We start from the raw sequence: 21,183 nt of genomic DNA on the forward strand, positions 1-21,183 counted from the left end.
ATTTATTCTACCTTTTTTCTGTGTTAAGTGATTTTTAAAATTAGATTTTCTAAGTATTTGCTGGTTATATTGGTTTGTTCTATTGCTCTTTATATCCAGCTATCATTCTAAACTTTCATTATTTTTAATGACTTCTACAGATTATATCAGGTTCTTTCTCTTCAGTTTCTAAATCTATTTCAGTTACTTACTGAGCTGGCTAGAAAGTGATAGTAGGCATCGTTGTCTTATTCTTGACTTTAAAAGGAATAGTTTCAACATGTTCCCATTAAGAATGGTGTTTTATAGGTACATTAAAAAAAATAAAGGTAAGAATTGTCCTTATTTTTCCTATTTTTTATGAATGGGCATTGAGTTTTATTAACTATTTTGTCTACATTGTTTGAGATAGTCATGGTTTATCCTTTAATCTGTCAATGTGATGCATTACACTTGCAGATAGCTAAAGTTAAACCACTCTTGGGGCGCCTGGCTGGCTCAGTCAGTAGAGCATGGGACTCTTGATCTTGGGGTCTTGAGTTCGAGCCCCACATTGGGGGTAGAGATGACTTAAAAATAAAATCTTTAGGGGCACCTGGGTGGCTCAGTCGTTAAGCATCTGCCTTCGGCTCAGGGCGTGATCCCGGCGTTCTGGGATCGAGCCCCACATCAGACTCCTCCGCTATGAGCCTGCTTCTTCCTCTCCCACTCCCCCTGCTTGTGTTCCCTCTCTCGCTGGCTGTCTCTATCTCTGTCAAATAAATAAATCTTAAAAAAATAATAAAAAAATAAAATCTTTAAAAAAAAGAAAAACCACTCTTGCATTCCAGCAATTAATCTAATTTGTTCATAATGTGCTAATCCCTTATTATTTTTTTGAGGATATTTGTATGATTGTTAATGTATAGGACCGGTCTATAATTTTCTTTGTGCATCCTTGTCTAGCTTTGGTAACAAGTAATCTTGTCTCTTACAATGAGCTGTATGTGTTGTGTTTTTAAATTCTTTTGAAGAGTTTGTACAAGTTTGGAAAGAAGCAGTAGTTGAAAATTTTCCTATTAAACATCTTGGTCTCCTTTTTTCCTTGTGGGAAGATATTTAATCACCACTTCACTGTTATTTAAAGGTTTATAGGATTATTCAGACTTCCTATTTATTCTTGAGTCAGGTTGGGCTTGCTTTATTTTTCTAGCTCTTTGGCATTTTGTCTGTTTTCAAATAAAGCTGTTAATGATTTTCATTTATCTTAATCTCTGTGGAATCACTGATTATATTCTACTTTTATTTCCTATTATTGTTTCCTTCTCTCTCTCTCTTCTGGGTAAATCCTATAGAGATTTGCTATTTTGTTAGTCTTTTCAAAGAATTAACTTTTGACTTTGTCGATTCTGTGTTTTTTCTATTTTACTAATTTCTTCCCTTTGTTATTTTCTTCCTTCTCATTTCTTCAATTTTATTCTGTTTATACTTCTCAAGTATTTTCAGCCTCTTTTCTAAAATAAGCGTCTGAGTTTCTGTATTTTTTTAAAGTATCACTTCGCTGACAAGTTTGATATTTTTTTTTTAAAGATTTTATTTATTTATTTGACAGAGAGAGAGACAGCCAGCGAGAGAGGGAACACAAGCAGGGGGAGTGGGAGAGGAAGAAGCAGGCTCATAGCGGAAGAGCCTGATGTGGGGCTCGATCCCACAACGCCGGGATCACGCCCTGAGCTGAAGGCAGACGCTTAACCGCTGTGCCACCCAGGCGCCCCAACAAGCTTGATATTTTAATTGTTGTTCAATTCTAAATATTTTAAGTTTCTAACTGTGTCTTTTTGACCTATGAGCTATTCAGAATTGTTTTAAAGTTTCCAAATCTGGTATGTGTGTTTTTTAAAATTTTAACTCCTTAGAAACGCCTGGGTGGCTCAGTCAGTTAAGCATCTGCCTGTAGCTCAGGTCATGATCTCAGGGTCCTGGAATCGAGTCCCACATCGGGCTCCTTGCTCAGTGGGGAGCCTGCTTCTCCCTCTGCCTACCACTCCCCCTGCTTGTGCTCTCTCTCTCTCTGACACATAAATAAAGAAAATCTTTAAAAAATAAAATTTTAACTTTTTAGCTAATCATTTCAACTTAAATTGCATTGGGGTAAGAGAACATTGTCTGCATGGCATCTGTCCTTTAGTGTTTGTCAAGATCTGCTTTATAGGCTAATAAGCGGTTAATTTTTGGAAATGAGTATTTATGTGCATGAGAAGAATTTATTTTCTGTAGTGGTTAGATGCAGGGTTCCATATGTGTCTGTCAAATAAATCTGTTAACTTATGTTTTTCAGATCTTCTGTATCTTTACTAATTTTTTTTTTTTTTTGGTGATTTACCTCTCATTAATTAAAAGAGAAACAATGACACTTCTATTATGATACATTTTTTAAGGCTTCCCTGAAGTTCTCTATCAGTGTTGACTTATATATTTTGGACTCTAATCGGGTACATCCAAGTTCAGAATTCTTATAGGCTCTTGATAAGGTAGGCTTTTTCATTATATTGGGATCTTCTCTCCTTAATAATGTCTTTTTTTTTTTTTTTTTTTTTTTGGTATTTGGTTTTGGGTGTGTTTCTTTGTTTTTTGGCTTTTTTTTTTTTGGGGGGGTTTTTTTCCTCAAGGTCTATTTTGGCCAACAATAATATGATATTAATTAAAAATAGCCTGGTATGGTTTTTTTTTTTCTTCTTTTTAATCTTCCCAATTCTTTATGTTTCAGATAGTTTTTGGAACTAGCATGGAGTTAGAATTTTTTTATTATGTTATTATTTCTCAGCTGAATATCTTTAGTTTTTAACTGACATATTTAGGCCATTTTTATTAATAATATATTTGAACTGGTGTCTGCCATTTTACTTTGTGCTGTTTTTTCCTATACGGTTTCATCTACTGCTGTCTTTTCCCCTTGTTTTGATTCATCGAGTTTTTACTGTGGATTGTTACGCTGTTTTTGTATTTTTGCCTCTATTAGTGTGGAAGATACATGGTCTATTTCTACTCTTAGTGCTGCCCTTCACATGTTTATCATGTTTTCGCCTAACAAAGTCTAAATGATCACTTCACCTCCTCTAACAACCAGTAGTGGGAGCTCTAGAACACTTGATTCCCGTTATCTTCCCTCCTTGACTTAGACTATTGTCTATTATCGCAGTTTTCTTTTTCTTTTTTTTTTTTTTTAAGATTTTATTTATTTATGTGACAGAGATAGAGACAGCCAGCGAGAGAGGGAACACAAGCAAGGGGAGTGGGAGAGGAAGAAGCAGGCCCCCAGCGGAGGAGCCCGATGTGGGGCTCGATCCAAGAACGCCGGGATCCCGCCCTGAGCTGAAGACAGACGCTTAACGACTGCGCCACCCAGGCGCCCCTCAGTTTTCTTTTTGAAAAAGTTATTTTTTTCAGGGGCGCCTGGGTGGCTCAGTTGGTTAAGCATCTGACTCTTGATTTCGGCTCAGGTCATGTTCTCAGGGGCATGAGATCAGCCCCGAGTTGGGCTCGCTGCTCAATGGGGAGCCTGCTTAGCCCTCTCCCTCTGCGCCCCCCCCACACTCGTGCATTTGCACGTGCGCGCGCTCTCTCTCTCCCTCTCTCAAATAAATAAAATCTTTAAAGAAAAATTATTTTTTTACTTCAAAGATTTGCGCAAAGTAAACCTCACTTTTTCAGTGCAGTTCTTTGAGTGTTAACACACGTGGATTTCTGTAACCACCACCCACAAACAGGGTATGGGGCCATCTATCACCTTAACCAATTCCCTTTGGAGTCAAACCCTTCCCTACCCCATTTGGTGTCACTCACTGCTCTGTTTTCCATCGCTGTCCTTTTACTTTTTCCTTTCACTTTTCCATGTCCCGTAGATGGAGTCATTCAGTATGGGTGTAACCTTCTGAGATTGGCTGTTTTCATCAAGCATAATGTCTCGGAGATCTGTTCGATGGTGGCACGCCTCAGTGCTCCCACCCTGTGTATTGCTGAGTAGTGTTCTCTTGTTAATCCGTTCACTTGTTGAGGTTTGGGTTGCTTCCAGCTTTTCCTCGTTGCAAATAAAGCTGCTGTGAACATTGATGAGATGTTGTAGGGGTATGTGTATAGCATAAATTTTATTTATGTGTGTATAACATAAATTTTATTTATGGTGTATAACATAAATTTTATTTATTCTAGGTCATATATGGCAAGTGTATGTTCAAGTTTATAAGAAACTGCCCAGCTGTTTGCCCTAGGGACTTTACCATTTTGCGTTGCCCTCAGCCCCCAGCCATGTGGGAGATTTACAATTGCTTTACAGCCTCTCCAGAACTTACTATGGTGAGGTTCGATGTTTGTTGTTGGTGGTGATATTATTTTTGCTACCTTAATTGCGTTACCTCATTTGGGTATTAATTTGCATTTTCCTCATGGATAATGTTGAGAAGTTTTTCCTGTGCTTATTTGCCATCCATATATCTTCCTTGATAAAGTTTCTGTTCAGATTTTTTGCCCATTTTTTAATGGGATTTTTTTTCTTATTGTTGAGTTCGAAAGTTCTTTATATATGCTGGCTATAATTCTTTTGTCATGTATCTGATCTGCAAATATTTTCTCTTTCTGTGGGTTGTCTTTCCAGTTTTTAACCCTGCCTTTCGTAGAGCAAAAGCTTTTAGTTTTGATGAAGTTTAATTTTTCTTTTCTGGATCATGCTTTTGATGTCCTATCTAAAAACTCATCACCTAACCCAACATCAAAGATATTTTCTCATATATTTTCTTCAAAAGTGTTAGAGTCTTATGTTCTATACTTAGGTGCGTGAACTATTATGAGTTTTTATACGTGGTGTGAAGGATGGGTCAAGGTTCATATTTTTTTTGCATGCGAATATTCAGTTTTATCAGAACAATTGGTTGGAAAGACCATTTTTCTTCCTTTGAATGGCCTTTGCACCGTTGTGGTAAACCAGTTGGCTATATTGTCCAGCTCTTTCTTAATTATTCTGTCCTATAGCTCTTTCTTTTTACCACCATACTCTTTTGATGACTTAATTTTAAAGAAGTCTTAATGTTAGGTAGTGAGTCCTACAAATTTATTTTTTCTAGAAATTATTCTAGATCTTCTTCCTTTTCAGTTTTGTATTGATTTTATATTTAGTTTGGCTGTATCTACAAAAAATCCTGTTGAAATTTTGATTGGGGCTGCATTTAATCGATAATTTTTGAATACGGATATCTTTATTATGTTGCATTTGCCAATCTACACAGTATGTGTCTCCATTTATTTAGAGCTTCTTTGATTTGTCATAAGCATTTTGTAGTTTCCAGCATACACCTTCGATACACATTTTGATGGATTTTTAGGTGGGTATTTTATTTTTTTTATAGCAGTTGTCAATGGCGTTTGATTTTTTTTTTTAAGATTTTATTTATTTATTCGACAGAGATAGAGACAGCCAGTGAGAGAGGGAGCACAAGCAGGGGGAGTGGGAGAGGAAGAAGCAGGCTCATAGCAGAGGAGCCTGACGTGGGGCTCGATCCCATAACGCCGGGAACACGCCCTGAGCCGAAGGCAGACGCTTAACCTCTGTGCCACCCAGGCGCCCCAGCGTTTGATTTTTAATCTCAGGCTTCATGTGTTTATTACTAGTATGTAGATGTAACTTTTATTTTTGTATGTTTACCTCATGTCATACAACCTTGTCGAACTCATTTGCTAGTTTTAAGTATTTTTTTCCCTGTAGATTTTTTGGCGTTTTCTACATAGACAATAATGTCATCTGTAAATAGGGACATTTCAGTTTGTTCCTTTCAGATCTTTTCCTTTTTGTTTACTTTTCTTGCCATATTGCACTGACTCAGACTTGTGGCACGATGTCAGATGAGTGTCAAAGGCAGACATGCTTGCCTTGATCTCCGTCTTAGAGAGCAAAACATCTAATCTTTCACCATTAAGTGAAATGTTAACTGTAGGATTTTTTTTGTTTGACTTTGTGTTTTGTTTTGTTTTGCAGATGTTATTTAATAAGTTGAGGAAGTCCCCTTCTATTTCCAGTTTTTTTTTTTTTTAAGATTTTATCTATTTAGTTGACAGAGATAGAGACAGCCAGCGAGAGAGGGAACACAAGCAGGGGGAGTGGGAGAGGAAGAAGCAGGCTCATAGTGGAGGAGCCTGATGTGGGGCTCGATCCCATAGCGCCGGGATCACGCCCTGAGCCGAAGGCAGACACTTAACGACTGCACCACCCAGGCGCCCTTCTATTTCCAGTTTTGAGAGTTTTCACCAGGAATGGGTTTTGAATTGAATTGCATTGTCAACTGCTTTTTCCTGCATTGATTGATAGGATCAGATTTTTCTTCTTCAGTATTTAATATGATGGATTTTACATGGATTAATTTTCAAATCCCTAGAATAGTATCCCTGGAACAAACCCAACTTGGTAATGGTGAAAAATTATTTTTATATATTACTGAATTCTGTTTCGTAATGTTTTGTTAAGGATTCATACACCTATATTCACGAATATTAGTCTATAGGTTTTTTTTTTAAATTTTGCTGTTCTTTGTCTGATTTTGGTATCAAAAGAATACTCCCTTCATAAAATGAATTGGGAAGTGCTCCCTCCTCTTCTGTATTCTGGAAGAGATTGGGTAGAAGTGGTGTTAATTCTTCTTTAAACATTTGGTAGAATTCTTTTGTGAAGCCTTCTGGACCTGAAGATTTTTTGGGGGTAGGGGGACTTAATAGTACAAGTTCAGTTTCCTACCAGTTATAGGACTCTTCAAATTGTCTATTCCTATTGGGTATACTGTGGTAGTTTGTGTTTTTTGAAGAATTAGTCCATCTCATGTAAATTGTTGCATTTACATGTGTAAGGTTGTTCGAAGACTTTTAGAAGCTTATAGGGTTCTGTAGTGATATTTCCTGTTTCACTCCTATTAGTGGTAATAATATTGATCTTCTCTTTTTCTTTCTTTTCAGTTGTGTTACAGTGTATTTCAGTTGTCTTGGTATATGTTCCATGAGCCCTGGAAAAGAGTGTGTATTCTGCTGATGTTGAATGGATTGTCCTATAAATGTCAGTTCAGTTCTATTGGTTAATGGAATTGCTGTGTTCTTACTTACTCTTCCTAATTTTTTGTATCTAGTTGGTCTGTCAATTGTTGAAAGAGGGGGTATTGAAGTCTCCAATTATAAATATGGATTTGTCTTCATCTCCTTTTAGTTATATAAGTTCTTGCTTCACGTATTTTGTAGTTTTGTTGTTTAATTCATCTACATTTAGGATTGCTGTGCCTTCTTAGTGGATTGACCTTTTATCATCATATTATGCTCCTTTCTGTCTCTGGTCATTCTTTCTGTATTGAAATCTACTTCATATGTTCATATAGCCACTCCTTCTTGCTTCTGACTAGTTTACATGGTATATTTTTTTAGTTTTACTTTCAGTGTACTTATATAATTATATTTGAAGTGAGATTCTTGTAGACAACATATTTTTTAAAGGTTTTATTTATTTGAGAGAGAGAAAGTGAGGGGGGAAGGGGCAGAGGGAGAGGGAGAAGCAGACTCTCTGCCAAGCAGGGAGTCCCACTTGGGGCTCAATTCCAGGACCCTGGGAACATGACCTGAGCCAAAGGCAGATACTTAATCTACTGAGCCACCCAGGTGACCCTAGACAACATATTTTAAATCCATCCTGCCAATCTCTGTCTTTCACTTGGCATATTTAGGCCATTAACATTTAACATAAATCTGGCTATCTTAAGGCTTATGTCGACTTCATTTTTTGTTTTATGTCTTTTTTTCTGTTTTTCATTGTTTTCTTTTTCTTTCTTTCTGGGTTAGATTACATTTTGATTTATCTGCAGCATTTTTCAGTGAATCACCTTGTGTAACTGTTTTAGCAGTGGGTCTAGGTATTACACATACATAGTTTATCACAGTCTACTGGTACCATTATTTTACCAGTTTGAGTGAAATCTAGAAACTTTACTTCCCTTTATGTCCCTTTACCCTCTCCCAATTATAATTGTATTAAATATTTCCTCTACATATATTTAGAGCCACATACACAGTGTTATAAATTTTGCTTCAACCATCAATTTAGAAGATTCAAGAGGAGGGGCGTCTGGGTGGCTCAGTCGTTAAGCGTCTGCCTTCGGCTCAGAGCGTGTCCTGGATCCCTGGGATCAAGCCCTGCATCAGGCTCCTCCATTGGGAGCCTGCTTCTTCCTCTCCCACTCACCCTGCTTGTGTTCCCTCTCTTGCTGGCTGTCTCTCTCTCTGTCAAATAAATAAATAAATAAAATCTTAAAAAAAAAAAAAGATTCAAGAGGAGAAAGAAGACTGTTTTATTTACTATTTTTGATCACCATGGTTTGTTTTTTTCCTTCCTGGTACTTCAAGGTCGTTTCTTTTACCATTTCTTTTGGATTGTTTGTTTTTTTATTTAGAACTTCTTTAGTAATTCTTTAAGGCAAGACTGCTGATGACATATTTTGTTAGTTTTCCTTTATCTGAGAATATCTTGATATTTTTCATTACTGTAGGATATTTTCATTGAATATAGGATTGTAGGTTAGCGGTTCTTTTCTTTCGGTTTTTAAAAAATGGTGTGCCACTCCCTTCTGTCCTCTGTAATTTCTCACCAGAAATCTTCCGTAATTCGACTTGTTTCCCCTATGTTAGTAAGGTATCATTTTTGTTTCTCTGCCTTCAAGTCTTTGTCTTTAGTTTCGGAAATTTGACTGTGAGTCTTGGTGAGGACTTCTTCGTGTATGTCCTGTTTGGATTTGCTCAGCTTTTGCCATATTTGGGGAATTTTCAGCTATTATTCCTTTGAGTACTTTTTCAGCCCTAACTTCTTTTCCCTCTTCTGGGACTCTGATGACATAAATATTTAATCCTCTGTGATAGTTCCACAGGTCCCTTGTTTTTGTTTGTTTGTTTGGTCTGTTTTTACTCTGTTGTTTAGACTGGGAAATTTCTCTTGTGCTTTCTTCCAGTTCACTGATTTTTCCTCTGCTTCTTCATTCTAGAGTTGAACCTGTCCACCAGGATTTTTCAATTTAGATTATTGTATTTTTCAACTCTAAAATTTTCATTGTGTTCTTTTTTTAAAACAGATTTTTTAAGATTTTTATTTATTTGACAGAGAAAGAGAGGGACAGGGAGAGCAAGCACAAGCAGGGAGAGTGGCAGGCAGAGTAAGAGGGAGATGTGGGGCTGGATCCCAGGACCCCAGGATCATGACCTGAGCTGAAAGTGAGTGCTTAACCAACTGAGCCACCCAGGCACACCCATTTTGTTCTTTTTAAATCTTCTGAGACTTTCTGTTTGTTTTGTTTCAAGTATGTTCATAAATGCTCATCAAAGCATTTTCACAGTGAATGCTTTGAAGTCTTTGTCAGGTAATTCAAACATCTCTGTCATTCTGTTGGTATTTATTATCTTCATTCAATTTGAGATCTTTCAGATTCTTGATATGATAAGTAATTTTTTAATTGAAACTTGAGTATTATATTATGAAATTCTGGGTTTTATTTCAACTTTCTCTCTTAGCTGATTTTCTCTGATATCATTCCAGCAGGGAAAGGGAGAATTCTGCTTTGTTACTGCCAGGTGGAAATAGAAGTCCAGGTTCGCCACTTGGCCTTCACTGGCTCTCGCTCCCCCAAGATGGTGGTGCTGCTCATTACTGCTGGGTGGGAGTGGGAATTCTGGCTCCCCACTGGGCCTTCACTGATACCTCCCTGACTGGGAGGGGTGGGAGTGGTTCATTATGGCTCTCCACTTGGCTTGCCTTGATGCTGTGGCAGAGGATGGTTTTGTTGCTAGTGGATGGTGGCGAAAGTCCTGACTCTCCCCTGTGCCTCCTGTTACACCATCTCCACAGGAAGGGAGAGGGATGCTTTGTCACCACCAGGTGAGGGTGGATGTATGCACCACTCGTGTGGTTTCCACTGTTAGGGCCCAGCAGTGACAAATGTCCCAGCTCCATACTCAGATGTCTCTGATGCTACACTGGCCAAGAGGATGGGAGGAGGTTGGGTGCCTTGTTAAATAGCCTGGCAAGGGTGGAAGTCTACGCTCCCTTCCCAGCATTTGCCGCTATGGGTGGGGTACGATTACAGTTGGGTTTTTTTTTGTGGGGTTTTTTGTTTGTTTGTTTTATTTGTTTGTTTTTTCTGTAGCATTTGGCTCAAGTGAACAGTTATTGTCTATAAACTTTTTCTTTCTTGTCGGGTTGCTTCTTTCCTGAACCTTTGGCTACAGAGACCTGGCTTTTGTTGGGCTAGTTTTGGCTGTTCTCACTGCTATTTCAGTTCACAGCTTCTAAAGGTCCACGTGTGGAATATATGAAGCAAAAATGTCCACCACGCCGTGCCATTCATCAGATCTCATGGTACTTAGCCAGTCTACCTTCTGTCCACCTTACAGAGTTTTCTTGTTTTATACCTAAGGTCCCAGGGTTTTGTTTTTATTTAGTGAGGGGGAGGAGGTGAAATGTGTTCACTCCATCCTCCCAGGAGCAGAAGTCCTTACACTCATATTCAGTGTATCGTTTATTCTTCAGTATTTCATACGTATGTCACAGTCTTCGATAATTCTGGTCATTGAAGTTCTCCAGGCTCTCCGTATGTTGTTTCTTCTTTCTCTGTACCTTTAGTGTCGACAGTTTGTTTCCAGGGGAATTTGCAGTGTATATGCATCAGTGTGAGAAGGAGAGACACAGAGAACACACCTATGCGAGAGAAATCATTGCCTGAACCTTATCTCTGAGATTCTCTAGACAAGAAATGGAGAGTGCTTTGCTCCAAGGAAGAGTCTCATTCTCCCCGAATGTGATGCAGGGGCCCCTTCAGCCCGTGTCCAAGTTCTTTCTTGGAATGTGTGCCTCTCAGGTTCAAGCCCCCCACTTTGGGGTGGGGGCACCTAACACGTGGTTGCCACATCTCCGTGGTGGCATTTGTGTTTGTCGCCAGAACTCAGGGTTTTCTTCTTCTTTGCTGTTTGTTGATCCCTGCTCAGATTTCTGTTCCTTTTACTTGCTTGTTTGGGGGAGGCCATGGGGTACAGGTTGGGGAACGTGCTTAATTCTGTTACTTAAAAAAAAAAAAATGTCTGGAAAGAAAGGAACGTGTTTGCTGTCCTTCATCCAGGTTCCAGTGTGTAGCAGAAGTGTCTACACAGGATCTTGTTCGCCAGAGGATTTACGGTTCCCTGTCAATCCCGGGATTGTCCGTATTTTCTCTCATCAGAAATCTCTGCTGTTCACGTCTGTTCTTCTGGTCTCACCATGAACAGAGACAGTGGGGAATAAGAATGAGACGGTGTTCCTAATTTTTACTAATATGTTTCTCAATGTTCTCTTTAGGGCAGAAAAGACGGAAGTTCTGAGCGAAGACCTTCTTCAGGTAAGGTCTTCACCAGCCTCTCGCATACGGACACCAAATACATTTTCCCATTACAACTGGAGCCATTCCCAATGCTGTTTCAGCTGCTCAGGCTGCTCCTGGTGCGATCTCTGTAGACGCGACCTTTCCTCCTTTACCTAAGAGTTTTCAGGAGACGTGGCAGTCATTTGACTTCGGGGTTCACAGAGAGCCCCTGAGTCTGCCATTGCCCCCTCCCCCAGTTCTCCCGCCTTGGCTGCTGCCTCCCCAGCAATGCTTGTCCCTGCAGCGCATGGGCCAGACTCCCCTCCCACGATCATCCAGACCGACGACCCCCTTCTGCTGACCTTGCCCTCGCCTGCGCGGTGACGCGCCCCCCACTGCTCTTTCTGCAGGTGGAGAAGCGCCTGGAGCTGGTGAAGCAAGTTTCCCACAGCACGCACAAGAAGCTCACTGCATGTCTCCAGGGCCAGCAAGGGGCCGAGGCCGACAAGCGTTCTGTAAGTGCCTTCCTACCCCCGGCCCCCCGGCCGCTTCACCCCTGGAGGACAGGGGACCCACTCCCGGGGCCTCGTTTGGTGTGGCTATGTCTCATCTCTCTGGCCGTTCCATGTCTGCGAGCTGACAGGTGGTGTTTTCTGTGGTGTGGCAGCCCCTTCCCACCTCTTGCCGCCCCTTAACCTGCCTGGAGCATCCCCCACCCTGAGCAGGCAGAACACGGTCCCTTTTTTTTTACCCCCCTGCACTGGGGCAACCAGGGCGTGCTCTGGAGTCCACCGTTAGGGAATCTGAAACCTGGGTCTCGTCTCTGCTTCGGCTCACTCATAGATTCTGTGTGCTTTCATGGTACCATAAGAACTCACGGAGAAAATTACACTGTGGTTTTGGAGGTGACAGGTGACCTAGAATGACCCTGGGAAAATGATTTCCCCTATAACGAAACAGTTAAAGAGAGCCTGCCGAATGAAGGTGTCCCCATCTTTGTGTGTAACCTACATTAGTACTCACAGGACTTCGTGTATTATGATTCTTTCAAGCAGTCCTTGCCGGAAACCGGCATCATCACTGGCTCACTTTCCCTCCTGACCTCCTGCCCCTCCCCCAGCTCCCCCAAAGCTTAAAATACATTCTTACATGTTCCTTTGGCTTCATGACAAGGGATCTACAATGTGGGACGTTGTAATCCTCCTTGAGTTGAGAGCCAACATGTTTGGTGTCTGACTGTCTCTGACCTGGAGTCACTGTTGACTTCTGCTTCCCAGTGGTCTCTCTGAGCCCCACCCCCAGCCCCCCAGCTCCTGTGGCCTCCTTTCTAGTGACGGTCATGTGGTGTGTCCTGACTCTTCATCCCAGTCTCATGCTGCAGTGAGCCTGCTCTGCCTGCCCTGCCCGTCATTCTGTCCTCTTCCCAGCCCTGGTGTCGTCTCTCTCAATATTCCCAGCAGCAGTCTCTTACGGGTGGTAGAAATGAAATGTGTACGGGTTTGGAAAATGTCTATGAAAGTACTGTGTATATTGGGAATTTCAGCAAGGGGAGCCTGACCAGTCTAAAGGGAGAGTCTGCAGAATTGCTTGGGAACGCAAGACCCATTCATTAAGCAAACATCTAAGGTGGGCTCCAGGAGATAGATGTTTTGGGTGGGAGCCTGCCGCCAGGCCTGGCCATGACCCACGTCCTTCCATCTGTTCTAAGAAGTACTGTTTCTTAAAATAGCTAGTCTACAATACAGAATAGTTTAGAATCAGGAGTAGCAGCTGAATGTTATCGCCAGAGGGTTGAAACTGGCCTTTGGTGTTGGCAACTTGGTGACTACTGGTGTTATTTTTTCTGGGATAAAGTAAAATTGCCTGGATGTGTCGGGTTTGAATTGAATGGAGGGTCTTGCAAACTATATCAGTTAAGAGGCATTTGGCTCCCTACGTCTTCTAAAAGATAGGATATTAATAGAAAATTTGGTGAGGCCAACAGGTCAGGGGATCATTGGCATAAAAAACATAAGTTTGATGGCGGGGGGCGCGCCCTGTGTCACGTATGGCCAGGGGAAGCACCAGAGTCACTCAGGATAAAAGGAGGAAAATGTGGGCAAGAGACATGAATGTGCTTTCCCTGGGAGGAATGGATGAGGCAGGATAAACAGGCTTAGGATTGGCTTGTTTGAGAAACTTCAGTAGGCTCTCGTCCCTAGTTGTCTGGTACCTGGCCCCGGGGGGGTTACGGCAGGTGGACAGTCGCCTGGAGAATGAGAGCCCCACAAAAGTGGTAGTTGGGGTGTAGGCTGAGGATTGGTTGATTTTCATTTGACAGGCACACTCATGGGTGAATTGTTGACCCTCTCTTTGAGAATTGGCTAACCCTGGCAGAGACAGCCTCTCCAGGGTCAGCAAGACACCAGCCTCAGAATACAACAAATAGAAGACGTAGTTAACGTGCTGATTAATTGTGACTTCAGCCAAAAGGCACTTACTTTATATCACTTCACGAGATGTCTGAAGTAGCGGGACCCAAGGTGTATTCATCAGCTTTGGATCAGTGGTCCTGCAGTGTTCTGGCTCCTCCCAGTTATAATGTGGCTGCTGCAGCTCCGGACATCACGTCTTCACATAACTGCATCACAGGCAGAAAGCGTGAGGGTGGTAAGAGGATGAACTATCTTTGTATGCTTTTGTTGTTGTTTTTATCAGGGAGATAAAAGTCTTTCCCAGAAGAATTTCTGGTATGTCTCCCTGCAAGGGAGGCTGAGGAGGTGAATACATGTCGGAGAGAAACGGGTTTGCCTTGGCTGGCTGTGAGGCACCTGCTGGGATGCGCGTGATCTGGCTTCTGTTGGCAGGGAGGGCGCGCAGTGGCTGTGGTCAGGCCCTGAGGGTTGCAGCCACATGACTACAGTGATCACCAGGCGAGCTGGACACCCATGGGGTGGACCTGGAAGAAGTCTGTGCAGGAAGGGTGCTCAAGTACGTGCAGGTCAGTGATTTCTCCGCACAGACTTCATGTGTTTGATTGGGTCAATGATTTCTTGTGCTGATCAGTCTTTTCGTGTCCTCATAGGACTGAATATAGGATCCGACTGAAAAGAAAGTCAGAGAGCTGTTTTAAATATTTAACAGCCACAGACTGGCAGGAGAAAAATGTCCATGGCCACGACTCAAATACATTTTTCCGTTTTTTTTCTAAAGTAACACATCAAGGGATTTAATAGGAGACATGACATTTATTAATGGCCTTGGATACCGAAATATGTACTCGGCTCTTTGAGATTATTAGGTAAGGAGATGTGTCAAGATCTAAGGAACAGGCGAAAAGAAAAAGAGATTAAAAGTGAGAAACTTAAAAGAAAAATCGAAGGGGGAAAGTGGGGGTGAGGGAAGTAATGAACAAACGCGAAATGGGGAGGTTGGGTGTGAAGGGAGGGTCGAGAGGTAAATATGGAGAGGAAACTGATGGGGGCCAGATGGGAGGGTGGTGGGGGGATGGGTGACATGGGTGGGAGGGGAGTGGGAGGTACCAGCTTCTGGTTCTGGATTGAATAAGTCACAGGGATGAAAGGCACATTACAGGGAATATCATCAGCTAATTGTATTGGCGCCGTATGGTGACAGATGGTAGCTGTGCTTACGGTGAGCAGAGCATGCATGTGTATACAGTTGTTCGATCACTACCTTGTACGCCTGAAACCAATGTGGCATTGCTTGTCATCTCTACTGAAGGAGAGAGAGAGAGAGAGAAAAGGTCAAGAAATGGTCGTTCTCCGAGGGAATGAGGCCAGCTAAAGCAAGCAAGTGGAGTCCGAGCATCTCAGAATGGGAAGGGACTCTAAGAGTGTCCAGGCAGGGAACCTGGGTGGCTCAGTTGGTTGAGCGTCTGCCTTTGGCTCAGGTCATGATCCTGAAGTCTCGGGATCGAGCCCCGTGTCGGGGTCCCCGCCCAGCGGTGAGTCTGCTTCTCCCTCCGCCCCTCCCCTCTTCTGGTGCATGCTTGCTTTCTCTCAAATAAATAAATAAAATCTTTATAAAAAAAAAAAAAGAGTATCCAGGCAGTGTTTGGCATTTTATTGGAGCACACGGCAGGTTGCCGCTCCTTGTCACTTCTTTTTAAACAAGCTCATTAGCCCTTTAGCAGTTTAGCGCAGTTTCCAGCACCAAAGCTTTTTTCATACGCCTCTAAACGTTTGGCTGTAAAAGCTGGGGCTGGCTGTCACGTGGGAGTGGACAGAGACGTGGAGTTTTGTGGCCGCAACCTGAGTGAGCAGAGCAGGGTTATTCGTTGAGCACGGAGTTAAACTGGTTTCTTTCTGTGGGGTGGAGAATAGAAAGGATACTAATTAGGTTACCGTTTTGCTTCCTTTAGTTCCAGGCTAGTCGCTAGTTAATTCATCAGTTTTTAAGACCATCAGCGTAAGGAAAATGTTTGGTGTTTCACCATCCTTGCATTTCTCACGGGGAAGTCACATTCAACAAATACACCCTTAGGGGGAGACCTTCTCCACCTTCCTCACTAAATACTTGGAAAGCACCACGTCCGCCACGCAAGGTGGTGCATCCTCCAAGTACTGGGCAAACCCAGAGGGATCCCTGTCCTCTGGAAGCTCATGGTCTTCCAGGGAAGCAGCTGGTACACGGCGTCATTACTTCCTCAGCTAAGGTTTCAGGGGGAAGAAGAGCTCACTAGGAATCAAATAGTAGGTTCCTGTGAGGAAGTGGCCTTTAAGGGCCACAGAAGGTAGTGGCAGCCAAAGGGGTGAAGGTGCTTCTAGGACATGGGGTGACAGGTGCAGAATTTTCAGAGATGGGAAGGAGTCAGGGACATCGTTGAGAGACACGAAGGTGGCCAGTGAGTAGAGTATGAACAGCAACAAGGAGAGGGGCCAGAGATGGGACTGTGGGGACCCCATCGCACCTTAGAGGCCATGGTAAGGATTCGGACTTTATCCCTAAGAGCAGTGGGAGCCAGTGTTTTTAATCAGGAGGGGCGTGGTCCGATTTATTAGCAATTGTGTGAAAAATGGATACGTGGGGGTTGAAGTTATGGTGAAAGTAAGAGACAGACAAATAGGGGAACCATCTAGGTGAGATGCATTGGGCTCAGGGAAGAGGGAGAGAAATCAGCAGATGCGGTAGATACACAATGTAGAGCGTGCAGGACTTGAGTCGATGTGGGGGTGTTAGGAGTGCAGAGGGCTTTCAAGGTCTCTGGCTTGAGCGACTCTTAACTCTGTAAGATTTGATGAGATCATTGAAGGAGACAAATGGCCTTTGAATCAAGAGCCCCAGGACCTGCAGCATTTTAAGCCCTAGCAGGAGTTGGATCTAGCAAAGAAGGCGGAGCAGTCAAGAATAGTACGGGAAATCTGCCCCCTACTCACTTCTAACTTCCAGACATTGCCCTGTATTTTTCTCTTTCCACACCCAGACTTTCAGAAGGTCCCACCTGCTCTTCCTCCAGACAATTTCCAGTGGCTTCAGCATGTGCCACCCTTGTCCATGCAAGCATCCTCTCTGGCCTGAACACAGCCATTCCTGGCAGGTCTTCGGCTCCTCCGCAACCCTGTCCCCTTCATAATCCATTCTCTATGCCGGAGATCAGATGGCGCCACCATCCTGCTGAAATCCCACCCAAGGATTCCCATTGTAGAATCTAATTTCAGCTCCTTATCGTGGCCCTTGGACCCTCATGATACGCCTTCACCTGCATCTCTGAGCTCGGCTCTTGCTCCCACCCCCGTCATCACTGTCCCCACGGCACTGACCTGTCACAGAAACCGGACACGCCCACAACTTTTTTCTTCTCTGATTCTTAGCCCTGGGGTTCTCAGGACGGGCTCCCCTTCCCACCTAATGTCTGTTCCCTCCCTCCCCCAATCACATCGCCCCGTTTTATTTTCCTTAGAGTGTGTATCATTATCTGAAATGTTGGCGATCATTTGCCGTCACTGATGAGTTGAGCTCCGTGGGAGCAGGGATCTTGTCTCTCCATCACGGCTGTATTTTTAATGCCTAGAACAGGGCTTGCCACAGGGTAGGCACAGCTAAAAATACATTCGTGTCATGAATGGATGGCCCATGAGTATTTTAGGCACAGAACCTGCCGAATGTGTCAGCACTCCACTTTGAATCTTTCCTGTTCTCTACAGAAGCAATCTAGCATGATGATTCTGCATTTAAGCTCTGGAAGCTTGACTGCCTAAGATTGAAGCCCAGCTCCCCTGCTTCGTGATTATACCTGACCTTGGGCAAGTCCCATTAGCTCTGGAGGCCCTGGTTTCCTCATTTGGGACACGGTAATAACAGTAATGAACTTCTCCCCAGTAAGATTGTCTGAGCGTTTGGTGAGATAGTCCATGTAAATGCCTAGAATGATGCTTTAACATAAGTAAACATTAAAGAAAAAGAGCCTACTGCCATTATCACGGCCTCACTGTTCAGCTGAAATGACCATGGGGAGCTCCTGACCCCGAGCAGCACATCTGGGCTGTGTCTTTTGGGAAGTGAACCCCAGGAGAGCTACTTGCCTGGGCTTGGAATTAGAAGAGAGTAGATAGCAGTTTTCCGAATTAGAGGGTACGGGGTGTGTGTGCATGCGTGCACGTGTGCGTGTTGGGGAAACAGAGTGGATATTAGGATTCGACTTTTTGTCTCTGAGTCATCCTACAAACTGTGTTGCTGGTGCCGGAGATACTTTAGAGAGAAGAGTCATCTCAGAAAAGTCAGATGAACAGCTTCCAGACCCTGGAACATTCTGTCTTCCCTAACCTTAATTCTTCAGGTTCTATCAGTGCTCTCGAATCAGGGGAAAGATTATTTTAATACCTTCTCTTTGATCTAAAGAATCGCTGGCCGGGATGAAGCTTGCTAAGTCAAGTCTTTTTACCCAGGCACTCATATCTCCCTGAGCATCGTGCGGCTCTCAGCCTAGATCCTTGTTCATAGAGGGAGACCAATTTCAGCTGCTTTTGTAGATCACTGGGCAGTGTAATCCTTCCTTATATCCTTTACATGAAGAGACTCAGTGTCCTTATCCATGAAGGTGGGGATGAGCAGACTGGGGGTGGTGGGGAGAAAGCAGATAATACCTCGGGTATAGACAGTCATCAGGTTCAGTAACGTGCCTGCCACCTACCGAACCCTCAATTTTTCCTTCGTCTCGGAGAATCTCTTTAGAAATAAAAGTAATTTGTAGTCTGTTGTGGATTACAGTTCATTAACTTCTCTTCTGTCAGCTTTGATTACAGGCCATCACAATCCCCCTTTTTTTTTTAAAGATTTTATTTTTTTTTTATTTATTCGACAGAGATAGAGACAGCCAGCGAGAGAGGGAACACAAGCAGGGGGAGTGGGAGAGGAAGAAGCAGGCTCACAGCGGAGGAGCCTGATGTGGGGTTCGATCCCATAACGCCGGGATCACGCCCTGAGCCGAAGGCAGACGTTCAACCGCTGTGCCACCCAGGCGCCCCAACAATCCCCTTTTGACAACATGAAGGTGTATTGCCTTGATTTATTTCTTCCTTCCTCTTTTTGCTTGGTGGCTTCCTTCTCGCTCCTTGATTTCAAAAGCATCTATACAAATAAAGACAAATCATTGATTTCCACCAAGGTTTTGCCCAATTAACCCCCCCTCACTCCTGCCCTTGGAATCCCAGCACACAAGTTCACCCTCAGCTTCTCTTCTAGAGGGGATTCATTCTCCTGAGAGTCACCTGTGCCACGAGCACAGGCCCTGGGTTGTGACAGTTACACCATCAGTGGAGAACTTGTTCAAATAAATTTTGTCATCTTCATTCTGTGATCTCTGTAGCCATTAAAAAAAGAAGAAGAAGAAGAAGAATGGAACAACTCTGTGTGTCATGATGGGAAATGACCCAAGGGGTATCTCTACACAAAGAGGAAAGCAGGGCGCAGAGAGGTGGATATAGTATGCAAACATTTGCAGGGGAAAAGTATCCACTAAAAACAGACACTCACATACGTATAATTGGATCCGCTTAGAGTGTTTGTGGAAGGATATGTAAGACTGGTCACTGTCACGGTCTCCAGTGAGGGCACTAGGTGTCCAAGAGTCAAGGATGGGAGGGATACTTCTTGCTGTAAACTTTCTAGTGACTTTCGAGTTTTGTGCTATACACCTCTATTTCCTGGTCAAAAATTAATCTGTTAGAGTGTTGGCTCGCAAACTGGCCCTTGTATGCAGAGGTCAAGGAGAGACCAAAGGAAGAGACAGACCACTCCAGGTTTGGTAGGTGGCAGGTTTAAGAAGCAAGGGAGCTAATATATGAGGTTCGTCTTGGGTGGTCACAAGACTAGTAGATCCCTACACCCACCCGCCAAATCTTAGAAGTTTTTAAAGAGACCTGAACTGGGTTTGGTCATGTATACAACCAGATGGTCTCAACAGCACCTTACTTTCCCGGGGCTGTGTCCTCAGGGCAGCTTTTAGCTTCAGCAAGACCAGCAGAACAGATGTTCCAAGGTCAGGGGAGGGAGTAAGGAACCTGATTGCCTAGGTCCAGTTCACGGATCAGTCAGCAGTCACATGCTCTCAGTGACCCCCTCCAATAGGTAGCTAGCTAGCTAGACAGGACAAAGAACAGGAGAGAGAAAGATTATTCTCCGTGTTAAAATCTTACGAATTAAAAGACCATCGAAACAGGAATAAGTCTCTCTTTGTGATACTGTGTCCCTGAATGCTACCCTCTTTGCCACCTGAAAGCTTCTCAGAGTCATTAGTGAGGGTGTTAAGTGACGAGATGAGTGGAAGATAATAATGAGTGGAAAATAATAAAGTCCTGCACTTCAGGCTGCTTTTTCTACTTTTTTTTCTGTAGAACAGACACTCGGCTGTCCTCACCATCCTTCTCCAACACTGGCTAGCCTCGCAGCCCTCAGCGCCTGTTTTGCTCTCTTGATCTTGACCCTCGTGCCTTTAGCCACCCACGGGCGCAGTTTGGTCTTTGTGCGTGAGCTGACCCATACTTGGACTGTTTTACCTGACATTCAAGGCAGAGCATCCTGACTGGCTCTTTATTTAGATATTTGAGGAATTCACAGATTGGAGACCTTTCTCCTTAAACCAGGTTTCTCAACCTCAGCACTCTTGACGTTTGCGGCTGGGTAATTCTTAATTTCGGGGGGCCTGTCCTGTGTGTAGTGGGCTGTTCAGCAGCGTCCCCGGCCTCTCTCCATCAGATGCCAGTGGTGTTCCCCGTGTTGTGACAAGTGAACATCTCTCCATACATTGCCAGAGTTCCCAAGAAGGCAGAATCACTCCTGATTAAGAACTATCCCCTTAAGTCACGGTGCCTCCGCGAGCATATATTAATGCCTGCCTAACTCTTTTTGTTTTTAACCACTTTAGACACTTTTTCTAAAAATGTGCTGTAAGTAACTTTTTTTTAAAGGCGATGTGGGAGTACCCACTCTCATAACATACTGTTTACTGCACCTTTAATTAAGTGTCCAGAAATGTCTACATAATAGCTTTGTAGGACAACTAGAAAGTGACATTTAAATTTGGATGCATTAATACTGAGTTGCATGGTCTCGTTTTTACCAAGAGGAATGTCCCGTTTTATTTGAAGGGATGAGCAATGAGTTTATCCCTTGAGTGAAAGGCATCTGACTTCCCTGGAGGGGACACGTCTAAGCACAGGGAGGGGGATGTATGTTAGACCTGCTGAAGGACCTTATCCACACAGGTGTCTTGGGCTCTCTCTCTGGATTTATCTCAGGAACCACATGAATTTCCATATCACCCTTGGGAGCTCACCTCCCTCCCTGTGTCTTCCCTAGAGATACCTTAGAGCATGCGGGTCTCTCGGGG

General features: G+C 43.3%; 1 protein-coding gene across 3 annotated transcripts in view; it reads left to right on the top strand.

Annotated features, from left to right (window-relative positions):
• Positions 1 to 21,183, top strand: part of ARHGAP44 (Rho GTPase activating protein 44) — a 164,582-nt gene that overhangs the window by 78,036 nt on the left and 65,363 nt on the right. For all 3 annotated transcript variants that reach the window (XM_045797209.2, XM_087867630.1, XM_087867629.1), the window contains exons 2-3: positions 11,351 to 11,390; positions 11,765 to 11,869. In XM_045797209.2, the coding sequence (XP_045653165.2) occupies positions 11,351 to 11,390; positions 11,765 to 11,869 (145 nt within the window). The remainder of the gene's footprint in view (positions 1 to 11,350; positions 11,391 to 11,764; positions 11,870 to 21,183) is intronic.

The sequence above is a fragment of the Ursus americanus genome, chromosome 14, assembly GCF_024610735.1.
Source record: "Ursus americanus isolate L20-20 chromosome 14, mUrsAme1.1.p, whole genome shotgun sequence".
In the NCBI taxonomy this organism is placed as follows: Eukaryota; Metazoa; Chordata; class Mammalia; order Carnivora; family Ursidae; genus Ursus; species Ursus americanus.